Genomic DNA, 12,927 nt, shown 5'->3' with positions numbered 1-12,927 from the left:
AATGCCAACCCGTTCTTTGTAGAATGATTTAGTGTATCCCTCCCAGTATCTCTGCTCCCTTCTGTAGTGCTCAATATTTGACACACAGAATTCTTCAACATTGCTACTTGAGACTTTAATTTTTTCCCCCTTCAGTTCCATCAGCTTCAGAAATACTGAGTGTAGCTTTCCTTTTGGTAACCCCACAAGGTTACCCCTACCCCACCTCCCCGACCACTGCCATCTGTTATAATACTGTGCTTGGTCATTTTCAGCTGCTTTTTAGTTATTCTGTTCAGCGCGTTTATTGTGTCTCCCATTCAGTTAGCTACTCTGTGTTCAAAAGCAAATGTCAGTGTCTTTCCCGACACTCATTTTGATCTTTTAATTTTTTCTTTCTTTCCGGTCTTCTCAATGGCCTTTTGCTTTGTTCATGAATGATGTTCTTGATGTCATGCCCAAACTCTTCTGCCCTTTGTTCAGTGCATCACATTTATTCCTATGATAGTCTCTAAATTATGGTGGGACAGACTCAAGGCTGTACTTTGGCTGTACTTTGGGACTTGTTTTGATTTTCTTCAGCTTCAACTTGAATTTATATCTGAGAAATTGGTGGTGTTTTGAAGAGTATTCCTGGCCTTATTCTGATTGATAATATTGAGATTCTCCATCATTTTCCCACAGATGTAACTGACTTGATTCCTTTGTATTCGTCAGGGAGGTCCTGTGCCTAGGTACTGTTTCAGAAACTCAGATTCACTGACATTGAGTTGGTGTTGACACACAGTGACCCTACTGGACAAGGTAGAACTGCCCTGAGTTTCTGAGACTACAACCCTTTATGGGAGTGGAAGACCCTGTCTTTCTCCCGGTGCAGCTGCTAATGGTCGGTCTCAAACCACTGACATGGAATTTACCAGCCCAACATGCAACCACTATTCCACCAAGTCTCCTGGTCACCGTTTGTGTTGCTGTAAAGTGGCATTTGCAATGAATAAATCAGGGGTCTTTCAAAATTCTATCATGTGATTTCTGGAGTCATTTCTGTCTCCAAGGCCATATTTTCTAACTGCTCATCATTCTTCTTTGTTTTCAACTTTGGCATTCTAATCACCAATGAATATCAATGTAGTCTGATTGCATGCGTGCGTGATCAAATTCTGTAGATGTAACAATTTTTAATTTCTTAATTTTTGACATTAATGGTTGGTGTGCATATTTGAATGACTTCACTATTCCCATTAGTTTACATGGGCTTATTCGGTTCTCATTTTGTCATCTGGAGGCCACGGTAAACCTAAGGAACATCGACTCAATACTTTGTTTCCTGATAGTCTGCAGACAGGAAAAGAGTGCGCAATCCATGGATGAACAGTTTTATTCCTTTGTTCCCTCAGAACATTAATGACAGCTTTATTTTGTACATGTTTGTGTGGATAGTATACGGCGAACGAGCAGAATAACCTGGGTTAGTTGTCATGATATTTTTATATATCAACTTCTCATTGTTTGGTCAAAGCTTTTGCTATGAACACATTTGCATGTGATTAACATTTACAGTTAATTGACTTTAAATACATGAGATTATCCTTCATAGGTAGGTAGGCCTCCTCTGGTCATTTGAAAACCTTAAGAACAAAAAACCTGAGGTTTCCAGGGAAAAGGAATTCTGCCTTGAGCATATAACAAAACATCTTGCCAGAGCTTCCAGCCCACCACCTGGTCTACAGATTTCAGATTTAAGACTGCCAGAGATTCCAGTCTATAAAATTCCTACATCCTACCACTCTGACCAACATTTGCTTTCTTTTTGTTCCTCTGGGCTATATTCTGGATTATTCAGCTAAATCAATTTTCATGCTCACCAATGTTCCTTTCAGCTGTCTCTAATCTGGTTAATGCATTGAATCTGTAATTCCAATTTTTACATCCTTCATCTTTAAAATTTCTATTGTCCTATTTTAAAAATCTGTTTAGTCATCTTTATAGGATCTTATCTCTTCTTTTATTTTCAATTCTTTTAAACACATTATGCTGAAGCATGTATACATGTACATCGATATACAGACACACACACGCACATATTTATCTCAGTTCTCCTAATGACGTATTTATAGGCCTGGCTGTTCTCTATCGTTTCCCTGGCTTTCCTTCCTGGAGACTGTTCCTTGATGTTCTAAGGGAAAGCTCCCTTCCTAGAGTAGGTGGGGATTTCTGAGAGTTATCTATGGTTGTTTTCAATATTTACATTTACATTGGCAATCTGTTATAAGGAGGACGCACTCTATCCTTTCCCAATGTTATTAAAAACCATTTCCCAGTGGATAAAAATCATTGCCGGGAGTATGTGCCACCACCTTCATCAGCAAGGCCAAGGACTGGATCATTCTCACTTTGGAGGATATGAAGTAAGAAGGTGACAAATATACATAGCTGAAATTCATAACAAATTAAAACAAATTTTTTTTAACCATTTCCGTCTTGGATTTAAATTTTGTTGAGCATGCACCTATGGCAAGAAAGAGTGTCTCTTCTGTAATTTGCTTTTGCCTGTTCTATAAAATCATTAACAATTAAAATTGCATGGTTATTGTGTTTTTCCGTCATGTCATGCAAGACGGCTTGAGGAAGCACCTGGCGCTCAATCACCGCATGCACAAACCTGTGAGGGTCGTCTGGGTCACAGTTAGGGAGAAACTGAGTGATGGCCTCTGCGACTTCTTCATTTGATAAAACGTCCCAGAGCCCGTCCGTGGCCAAGACGAGCACCTCATCTGCTCCATGCTCATATTCGGAGAGATCATAGACTCGTACCTGAAGCAGAACAGCAACACCCTGCTTAGGAAGCTGTGAGCATGCCCTCCAGTCCCCACACGTCACCAAATGATTCCCTCTAAGACACTGGCTTCTGACTCACCATCCATTTTCCTGCTCAATCCAGGGGTTTTCAGGTATGCATTGTAATATACTTATTAATGCACCATACTTTGTAGACAGGTGTAGTATCCTCTAAGCTTTGTTGGTACAGTTCTGTGGGGCCCAATACACAACTGTGAAGGAGCCCAATGGGTGTGTGTCATCATTGACAAAGAAGTGACTTATTAAACAAGTAATCCCTGAGGTGTTGCTGCGCCAGTGACAATGACTTTGACTTGTGCTAGCCAAAAGAACGGCACACATCTTGCTTCCTGTGAACATGAATTCGGCAATCGCTTAGAAAGGACTTGCTTGCACTCAGTGCTGTCTAAAAACCAATGGATGCATGAGTTCCCTGCTCACAAGAAGCCCTCACTATATGTGGAAAGATGGGGCTAGTGCAGGGTTCTTAGCAGCTGTTCTACATGCATTTTCCACCCCCTCCGGCCCTCAAGAGACATACATTATTTAAGACTCAATTGAAATAACTCTTGGCTTGTGGAACTAGACGCACGTAAAGACAGGGCTCTGAAGCTGTGCTCAGGTTTGAGGCCGTCCCCCCACCCCCACCCCCAAAACTAGGTCAAATGACCAGAACACATGCTCAGACTGAATCTCCTAGGTGTGTCTTGGCAACTGTTAAGTCTTTCTTCACGTCTAATACCTTGAATGAATTGGATGTCTCAACAGCCACCTAAGCTCTTTGAAAAGAACAGGGCAACCTTGGTAAAAGGATAAAGTAAGAAGAGAAGTCAAGCCTCATTTGGGTTTGGTCACACCTTTAATGTTGACCCTTCTTGGCTGGTGATGGCGTTTCGTTGCTGCTGCTTATTACTTTTGGCAGAGTTGAGATAACAGATTCAGTCCCTGTCTACACCACTCCTAAGTGGAAGGCAAAAGCAGGGCAATCTCATTCGTGTTCCAGCCTCTTCATACTCCCCCTGCCCCAACACCCCACCCTGCCCCCGCCCCCACTGCTCCATCCTATTTTCCAAAAGCAAGTCCAAATGATAACTGGAACTACAGGGAGAAGACAGCAGAGCAGGGCTAGCCATCCATCGCTGCTCTGGCTCAGACACAAAGAGAACGCAATTCTAAGAGGGCTACAAAAAGTGCTCAAACCCAGGGCTTTAAAAGCCCAGCCTCTCATGTTTAGAAAGGTCTGCATGGCCCCTGAAGTCCTGAGGAGGGGCTGGTGCTGTGGTCTAATAGCCAGCCCTGCGCAGCAGCAGGACCCACGTCCCCACCAACTCAAGGAGAAACATGCTCAGATTAAAGGCAGCCTTCTCGTGCAAGGCCTGCCAGGCCTCGGTGGCCAGTGCACTAGAGATGCTAACAATTAGCTAATGGCCCAGCGCCTGCACAACCCTCAGGGGAAAAGCACTCAGAGGTATATTGGACTGTCTTTTAACGTCTTTTTCTGAAAAGCCATGCTAATTTAAGGATAAGCTTGCATTCTGTAGAAGACACAGTGCCTTACCAGCCAAATTAAAACAGGAAGGGGAAACGAGGTTTACAGCAGGCTGGAAAGGTCCAGATGCCAGCTCTCTCTACTCAGGCTACAGAGCTAATGGGGTCTGGTTTGCATGCTACCAGAAGCAAATGTTAATGTGCATAAAAGTCACCTGGAGGATCCGGCTAAAATCCAGATTCTGCTTTAGTTCTGAACATGTCATTGTTGTTAGCGGTCATCCACTTGGTCCCCACATCACGATAACACTATGCCAAACAGCACTGCATGCTGCCCGGGGCTTGCTATCCCCACGGTCAGTTGCAAATCAGACTGTCATACAGCATAGTGTTTTTTTTCGGGCTAGTTTTTAGAAGTAGATGGCCAGGCCTTTCTTCCTAGCCCATCCTAGTCTGGAAGCTCTGTTGAAACCTGTTCAGCAACACATAGATGGTAGCTGTGCATGAGGTACATTATCTGGAATCAAACCTGGATTGCTTAAACAAAACAAAACAACCCCAAACTCACTGTTTCTGACTCAACTCCGAGTCACAGTGATCCTACATGGGGTTTCAGGGACTGCCCATCTTTGTGGTAGCAGACAGCCTCGTTTTTAACCAGCGCAGCTGGTGGACCCCAACTGTTGACTGTGTGGTTAGCAGCCCAGCATGGAACGTACTATGCCACCATGGCTCCTTCTTACATGGACTCTCTGCCATCAAGTCGATGCTGACTCATAATGACCCTACAGAATAGACTAGAACCTCTGTGAGTTTCTAAGACTGAAACTCTTTAGAGAAGTATAAAGCTGTTTCTGGTGGAGTGGCTGGTGGTTTCGAACTGCTGATCTTGTAGTTAGCAACCCAATGCATAACCACTATGCCACCAGGGCTCGTTTGAGTAGGCTATAAAGGTCACTTGTGTGCTTCTACCTTCCAGTGCTGGCTCACTATATAATTTTCAGGGTGTGTGGTAGTTACATAATCTATTGTCAACTGGAGACTATGAAGAATAAAGGGGTGGAGTTTAGCCTGTCAATCAGGTCACAGCTTGATGACCTCATTTGGAGGCACTAAGAAGAGAAATAGGTGGCTAGAGGTGGGACCCACACTCACTCCCTGCGAAACATTCCTGTAGACAAGCCACATGGAGCTATACTGATGGCAGCCAGAGCCTTGGAGCTGGAGGAGCCATGTGGAGACCCACGCCAGCGCTAAGATGCTCCCACCGCCACTGGATCCACAAGACTTTCCACCCACTGGCCTGTGATCTTGCTCCACTCGGTATCATTGCATGTGTTGCTTGAATCTGAAGAGGAATTTACAGACTGGTACTGGACATATGGGCTAATCTCAGACTTATGGACCTCATCTGGACTGGGCTGGGATGTTTTCTTAATGTACAATTACTCTTTATATAAAGCTCTTTCCTAGACACCTATGAGTGTCTATGAGTTTGTTTCTCTAATCTACCCAGACTAACACAGGGTACAATAACTTTGCTGAAGAGACCACTAGCTTCTTAGGGGGGTGGGGTATGCTATGAGTTGTCATGTCCCCTCAAAAGATATGTTCATAACCTAGGCCACAGAGTCTGTGCATGTGATTTATTTGAAAATCAGGTTTTTGCAAATGTCATCAAGTTATGATGGGCCATAATGCCTAGGCAAAATCTGAATCCAGCAGCATGTCTGTTTTAAAGAAAAAGAAAAGGGAGACTTGGACATACAGACCCAGAGACATGCAGCAAGAATAGCATCACGTGAAGACAGAAGCAAGGATGAGAACCAAGTGTTTATAAGCAAAGGTCCACTGCGGATTTCTGGCACCCGTTAGTCACTAGGACAGGGGTGCGGGGCAGATCGGTACCCAGAGCCTTCAGACGCAGTAGGGTTCTGTTCGCACCTTGATTCCAAATGTCCAGCCTCCAGAACGGTGGCAGAAGAGTTCTTATTTTATAAAGACACCCCACTGCAGCGGCCCTCGGAAACAAATCCAGGGCTCAGCTACAGCAAATGTCTGTGGTAACACGAGCTTCTGGGTGAGTCCGGGCGGACTAGAGGAACAAATGCATAGACACTCTTATGTGCATAAGAAACAGGTTTATAGACAAAGAGCAACTGAACATTGAGAAAATGCCCCAGCTCCGTCCAGATCAAGTCCATAAGTCCGATATTAGCCCCTATGTCTGATTTCCATCTATAAAGTCCTCTTCAAAATCATGAAATACATACAATGATGCCAAATGCAGGAGGATCACAGGCCAGTGGGTTGGAAGTCTTGTGGATCCAGTGGGGTTGTGTCTCTACATGGCTTCTCCGGCCCCAGAGGTCTGGTTGCATCAGGGAGGTCTACGTGGCTCCTCCAGTTCCCAGGGCATGGGGTCTATCAGCGTAGTGCATGGGTCTTGTCAGTAGAGTGTCTCTCACAGAGTGAACAGAGAGAGAGAAGTGTCTCCCGCCTCCAAGGAGGAAAATACCAGAGTTCCCAGAATTCTCAGGAGAAGGCCATGCACACACAGAGGCCTCATTGGCTATGACCCGATTGACAGACTAGACTCCATCCTCTCAAGTCCCAAATGGACACTAGATTATGTAACTACCACGGCTTCCAAGGTTAGGAAATGTTCAATAAAGAGCGGCCGGGGTTGGGGAGGGAACAGGGCGGCAAGGTGGCCTCATCTTAAGCTTGTGGCTCAACGAGAGAATCCATCTGCTCTCCAGATCCTACTGAACACAAGGTTTCCCAGTCTGAAGATAGCATCTAATTAATCTCAGGACCTGCCCCAGGAGGAGGGTGCCAGCCTTCACTGGATGCTTTCTGTGGACCTAAGACACGTGAGGATGAGCTGGTCAAGCTGAGGTTGCCACCGTGCCCGCGCCTCAAATGTAAGCCTGACCACCAAAATGGGGGTGTGTGGGTTAACACGTACAAATCTACCAGACAATGGTACCTTTCCCTTCCAGCACCCATAAATCAAATGCTTCCCTAATTCTATTTTCATTTCTCTCTGCTGTGCACACAGCTCTCTAATGCAGTTTTATTAGCCAAAACGAAAATCCCCTTCGATACCATTTTCCAAGTAATTCTTATGTAAATAATAAAAAGCTGGTCAGAGCCCTATTCCCCGAGGCACGCCCCAATTAACCTCCTTTGAGAGTCTTACTGCCACCCTTTGTTTGCTGCCCTCTAGCCAGTTTCCAAGGGCTTTGCCAACTTTCCACTTACCACCCCGTCTTATACATTAACCTGTGATGAGGAACGTTTCGTGGAAATGCGTTCAGAGAAACTGGCTGCCATCTGCTTGCTCCTCCTCTGAGGCAGCAAGCACGTTAACGGGTTCCAGCGGGCTCGAGTCCTGACCCTGCCTCCCTGCACGGTGCTGGGGCTCTGCACTCAGACCGCACTCACCGCCCACAGCCCCCGTTTAAGACTTTACAGAGCTGCATAATGTTCCTGGAGGTTCACATCAAATTAATGGTCTCTGCGGCTCCTCAGGCCTCAGACTTCTGGAAAGGAGACTGGGAAAGCCCTGGGAGGCTTGCTATAGGAACACCTTTGTGTAAAGCAGCGCTTCTCAACCTGTGGGTCGTGACCCCTTTGAGGGGGGGGTCGAACGACCCTTTCACAGGGGTAGCCTAAGACCATTAGAAAACACATAAATGTTTTACAATATATAATTACATATTGTTTTGTGGCTAATTGCTATGCTTTAATTATGTTTAGTTATGTGCAATTTGAAACAATGAAAACACATCCTGTATATCAGATATTTACATGACAATTCCTAACAGTAGCAAAATTACAGTTATGAAGCAGCAACAAAAATAATTTTACGGTTGGGGGTCCCCACACTTTAAGGAACTGTATTAAAGGGTTGTGGCCTGAGGAAGGTTGAGAACCCCTGATCTAAAGGAAGGTAGAGAACACCATTGAAGCTTCCAGCGACTTTCCCCTGTGATCCCATTTCCCTGCAGTTGCTTGGAGTAGTGAGGAAGAGGGCTGTTGGAACTCTCTGTGCTCCTGGCGCCTTCATGACGTGTTTATTGTGCTATACACTACTAACCAGAGTGCCTGGGAGGTGTAAACGTTTCTGTACAGAACTGCTAACTGTAAACTTAGGAATTAAAGTTCACCCAGAAGCACCTCAGAAGAAAGACCTGGAGCTCTACTTCTGATTAAGCAGCCGTTTGAAAGCCCAGTGCAATACAGTTCTACTCTGACACACGTGGGGTCACCACGTGATGGCACCTGGCTGGCTTACTGTGATGCCCACACACATGCACCAGCTTCAGAACTGGCCATCTGTTTATCCTCTCCAATACTCATTTGCTGACGGCCAAAGGCCTGTTCTTCGGTTCTTCTGTATGGCTGGCAATATCTTCCCTAATGCTAAGCCACGGTAGATTTGCAGGACATAGTTGCTGATAGAAAGAATAAATGGGGGAGAAAGAGAGTAAGAAGGAAAAGGAAATATAAGCAATCCATTTAGAACTTGCCTCAGCCCCACCCAATCTCATGGTGACCCAACCGATTACTCTCCTTAGTGCTAAGCTCTCCAACTGTGATGTCAGCACCAAACTAGCTGGCATGTAACGGATGGTGCAAACTTCTCAGGGGAGCTGCTAGCCAGCAGAAAGGAGAGAGCAGTAATAAGTCTGGGGCAAACAAGAGACTTGGCTAATCTATCCTTGAATGAGCCAAGTGCTGACTGCTCTCCCAGAGCCCTCGGCTTCGGAGCACTTAAAAAGCTGTCCTTAATGCCATCGCTGGGAGCCTGTTCTACACAGGCGTGTGACCAGCAACTCTCTAACGCAGCACCTGCACTAGGGCTTAGCTGCAGACTGCTGGTTCAGCGTTTGCTATTACAAGTCCACATCTTTGCCCATCACGGATGACATTCGGGCAGCAGGTTAAGAGCACTCACACTACTATAAGCTGACACTGGCTTCTGGAAGCTACTTCTAAAGAGTCTATCATCCAGAAAACTAATAGCTTGGCTTATCAAAGACACCATATACCTGCGAGTAAAGACATTCCCTTAAACAATTAATAATATGAGACCTAACAGTCAAGTTAACCAAAAGCAAAGATGAGACGGCAAGGAGAGAAAGGGAAGCTAGATCAATGGAAGCAGAACAAACAATTGGCAAAATGAGAAAGCTAACATGTTGAAAAAAATTTTAATCAATAGCACAGGATAATTTTTGTTAAAATTATTTAGGAGGTATCTAATTTTGCTGTGTAAACCTTCACCAAAAACACAACACAATACACTCACTCTGCACTAATTAACATGAGGGGGTTGTAAAAGCAGCTCATTATGTGAAAACGAGCATTATGAGAAAATGGAGGATGATTAGATCAAATTACAAAATGGAGGACAGCTACACCATTACATAACTGCTGAATTACCTCACTACATAACTGCCAAATGACTGACAGCTTGTTGATGTGGAAAATAGATTTTTTTAACACAATCCTGTGGTCGTAAATGTGCAATGTCAGGTAATCAAATATTCAATAAGTAAGGCATAGGTATATTATTAATATCTTTTAAAACACTCATCAAACCTTCTCTCTATGAAAATCAATAAAATTGTGTGGAAGGGAATTGCACATTTGAATGTGATATGTATGAAGGGGCTTCAAAAATTTGTGGAAACATGGAATTAAAAATTAATGAAGTTGTTCCATGAACATTTGCTACTCCTCATATTATGCCTTTGTGGTACTGATGTCAAAGCCATCCACTTGAGAGTAGGCTAATTGGTGGAACAAAAAGGATGAAGTAGAGTTAGAGAATTTGTAATTTTATATTTTCGATTTCAAAAATCTCATTTAAAACAACAGTGATTGAGATTCTCCCTACTATCACTGGCAGAAAAATCAAAAGAGGCTCCCTAGCTAAAGGTCACCAATACAAAAACAAACACATAAACAAATAAAAAGCAAACAAACAAACCCAAACTCTAAACACAATGCCACTGAGTTGATTTCCACTCATCAGTGACCGTGTAGGACGGTGCAGAACTTTTCCACAGAGTTTCCAAGTCTGTAACTCTTTACAGGAGCAGGCAGCCTCATCTTGCTCCAACAGGTGACTGGTGAGTTTGAACTGCTAACTTTGTGATTTGCAGGCTGATACTTAATTCAGTGTATCACCAGGGCTCCTTAAAGGCTGCCAATAGGTGGTAGAACATAAGAGGGGTATGAGGTCATGTCCACTCTACCTCTGTCGCCAACACAAACGTCCAACCCACAGAACTTTGATTATGGCATTTGTACCAGAAGAATTTTCACATTTTTAGACAAGTCTAAAGCAGGCGACCTTAGACTACTCTGAAAAACATGGGCATAAGCAATTCTTCACTGTGTCAGGAATGTAAGTATTATAGTTATAAAAGTCCAAACCAAACTCTGTCATCAAGTCAATGCTGACTCATAGGGAGTTGGGGGGGTTCCAAGACTGTAACTGTTTACGAGAGTAGAAAGCCCAGCTTTTCTCCCGAAGAATCGGCAGTGGTTTCAAACTGCCAACCACGAGATCGCAGCCCAATGCATACCCACTATACCACCAGGGTGGATGCAACACAATCTGGAATTTATCAAACAATATAATTAATATCACACGCAAAGAACATTTTGCTGAAGAGGATTGAAAACAGCTGTAGCAAAGCCTCAACAGGGAGCTGCCAGGAATTCAAGCAGCATCCAGAAGAGGATGTGGAACAAGGGATCCCACTGCTGATGTCGACTGCTCTTGGTTGAAAGCAGAGAACACCAGGAAGATATTTATCTGTGCTTCACTGACTCTTCAAAGGGATTCAACAGTGTGGGTCATAATAAACGATGGCTAACATGGAGAAGAATGGGGTTCCCGTACACTGAAGCATGCTCTTGTGGAGCTGGACATAGACCAAGAAGTAGTGGATGGAACAGAACAAAGGGATGCGTTGTTTAAAATCGCGAAGGGTGTGCATTAGGTTGGCATTCTTCCACCGCGCTTATTCAGCCTGTATGCTAACCAAATACCCGGAGAAGCTGGCCTGTAGGAGGAAGAATGCTGCTGAGCGCTGGACAAAGGCTTGATAACCCCCTGCGATACGCAAGGGACAACGCCGTGCTTGCTGAAAGCTCAGAGAGCCAGAAGCACTTTCTAGTGCAGATCAAAGAATATCGTCCTCAGGGTGGATGACAACTCGATGTCAAGAAGACAAGAATCCTCACAACTGGAGCGGTATACACACGCTGACAGTTCTCAAGAATTTCATCTAACTTTGATTCATGATCACTGCCCGTGGACGCTGTAGTAGAGAAATCAAGTGGCCTATCATACCACACTGGGCAAATCTGCGGAGCAAGACTTCTTTAAAGGACACAGAGGCCACGCTGAGGACAAAGGTGCGACTGGCACACACCATGGGATTTTCAAACTCCTCATCGAACTAACACTGAATTCGGTTCAGAAAAACATTTTGTTCATTCCCTTTTCAACAGCCACGGGCTACTTTCTGGAGGTATGAAGTGAAAGAGGAGGGGCAGGCCTTCCAGGAGGAGGCAAACATCATATGCCTTACATGTGCACAGACCTGCAGGGACACCCCTGAGGGCAGGAGAGAGGGCTGCTGGGCCGAGATGCTTTGAATGTTTCAGACTGGCTGTAGTAATAGATTCCCACTGGCGAGTGGTGTGGATGAGGCTTGACTTCTAAAGTTTTCAATGCCTTTCTTTGTGAAATCAAATATTAAGACTTGAGGATACTTACCCCCAAACATCCAAAACACAAACTCACAGCCATCCCAGCCACCCTACAGGCCAGGGTAGACTGGCCCCTGTGGGTTTCCAATCTGTAACTGTTTACCGGAGTAGAAAGCTGCATCTTTCTCATTCGAGCAGCTGGCGGATTTGCTGACCTTGTGGTTAGCAGACCAAAGCATCATCCATGACGCCTCCAGGGCTCTTTGGAAATGTTTATAGCTCTAATAATCTGTGACTCTCTCACCACACCGAGGCAAAAACACCGAGGGCCTGCAACAGAACAGCAAGGGGAACACAGCATCGAAGTCCCCAGGGAATACTAAAAATAGACTTTGGGGCCAGGGTGTGGCACCCCATCAGACTCCAGTGGAAAACACTGCTAAAGGCCAACAAACAGTCCTTGAACTAACTGCAAGCTTTTCCTTCTTGTTGTTGTCTTGTGTTTTTTTGTCATTGGTTTTTTGTTGTTTGTTTTCTTTTGTTGCTTGGTTTTGCTCTGTCTTGTTTTTGTCCATGTTATTATCTCCTCAGGTCTGTCTAAATAAGATAGGCTGTATGAACAATCTGAAGGAGAAAACAATGAGACTGACAGTTCCGGGGGGACATGGGAGATGGGGAGGTGGGGGGGCGGGGAGGAAATGGTGCTAACAAACCCAGGGACAAGGGAACAACAAGTGATCCAAATCGGTGGTGAGGAGGGTGCAGGAGGCCTGGTAGGACATGATCAAGGGTAAAGTAACCAAGAGGAATTACTGAAACCCAAATGAAGACTGAGCATGATAGTGAGACAAGAGGAAAGTCAAAGGAAATGGAGGAAAGAAC

General features: G+C 44.7%; 1 protein-coding gene across 1 annotated transcript in view; it reads right to left on the bottom strand.

Annotated features, from left to right (window-relative positions):
* PPM1H (protein phosphatase, Mg2+/Mn2+ dependent 1H) overlaps positions 1-12,927 on the bottom strand; it is a 207,571-nt gene that overhangs the window by 17,859 nt on the left and 176,785 nt on the right. Inside the window, exon 8 of the mRNA XM_075552793.1 lies at positions 2,642-2,793. Coding sequence (XP_075408908.1) covers positions 2,642-2,793 — 152 coding nt within the window. The remainder of the gene's footprint in view (positions 1-2,641; positions 2,794-12,927) is intronic.

The sequence above is a fragment of the Tenrec ecaudatus genome, chromosome 6, assembly GCF_050624435.1.
Source record: "Tenrec ecaudatus isolate mTenEca1 chromosome 6, mTenEca1.hap1, whole genome shotgun sequence".
Classification (NCBI taxonomy): Eukaryota; Metazoa; Chordata; class Mammalia; order Afrosoricida; family Tenrecidae; genus Tenrec; species Tenrec ecaudatus.
The sequence above is the reverse complement of the archived record's forward strand: the minus strand, read 5'-3'. Positions and strand labels throughout refer to the sequence as shown.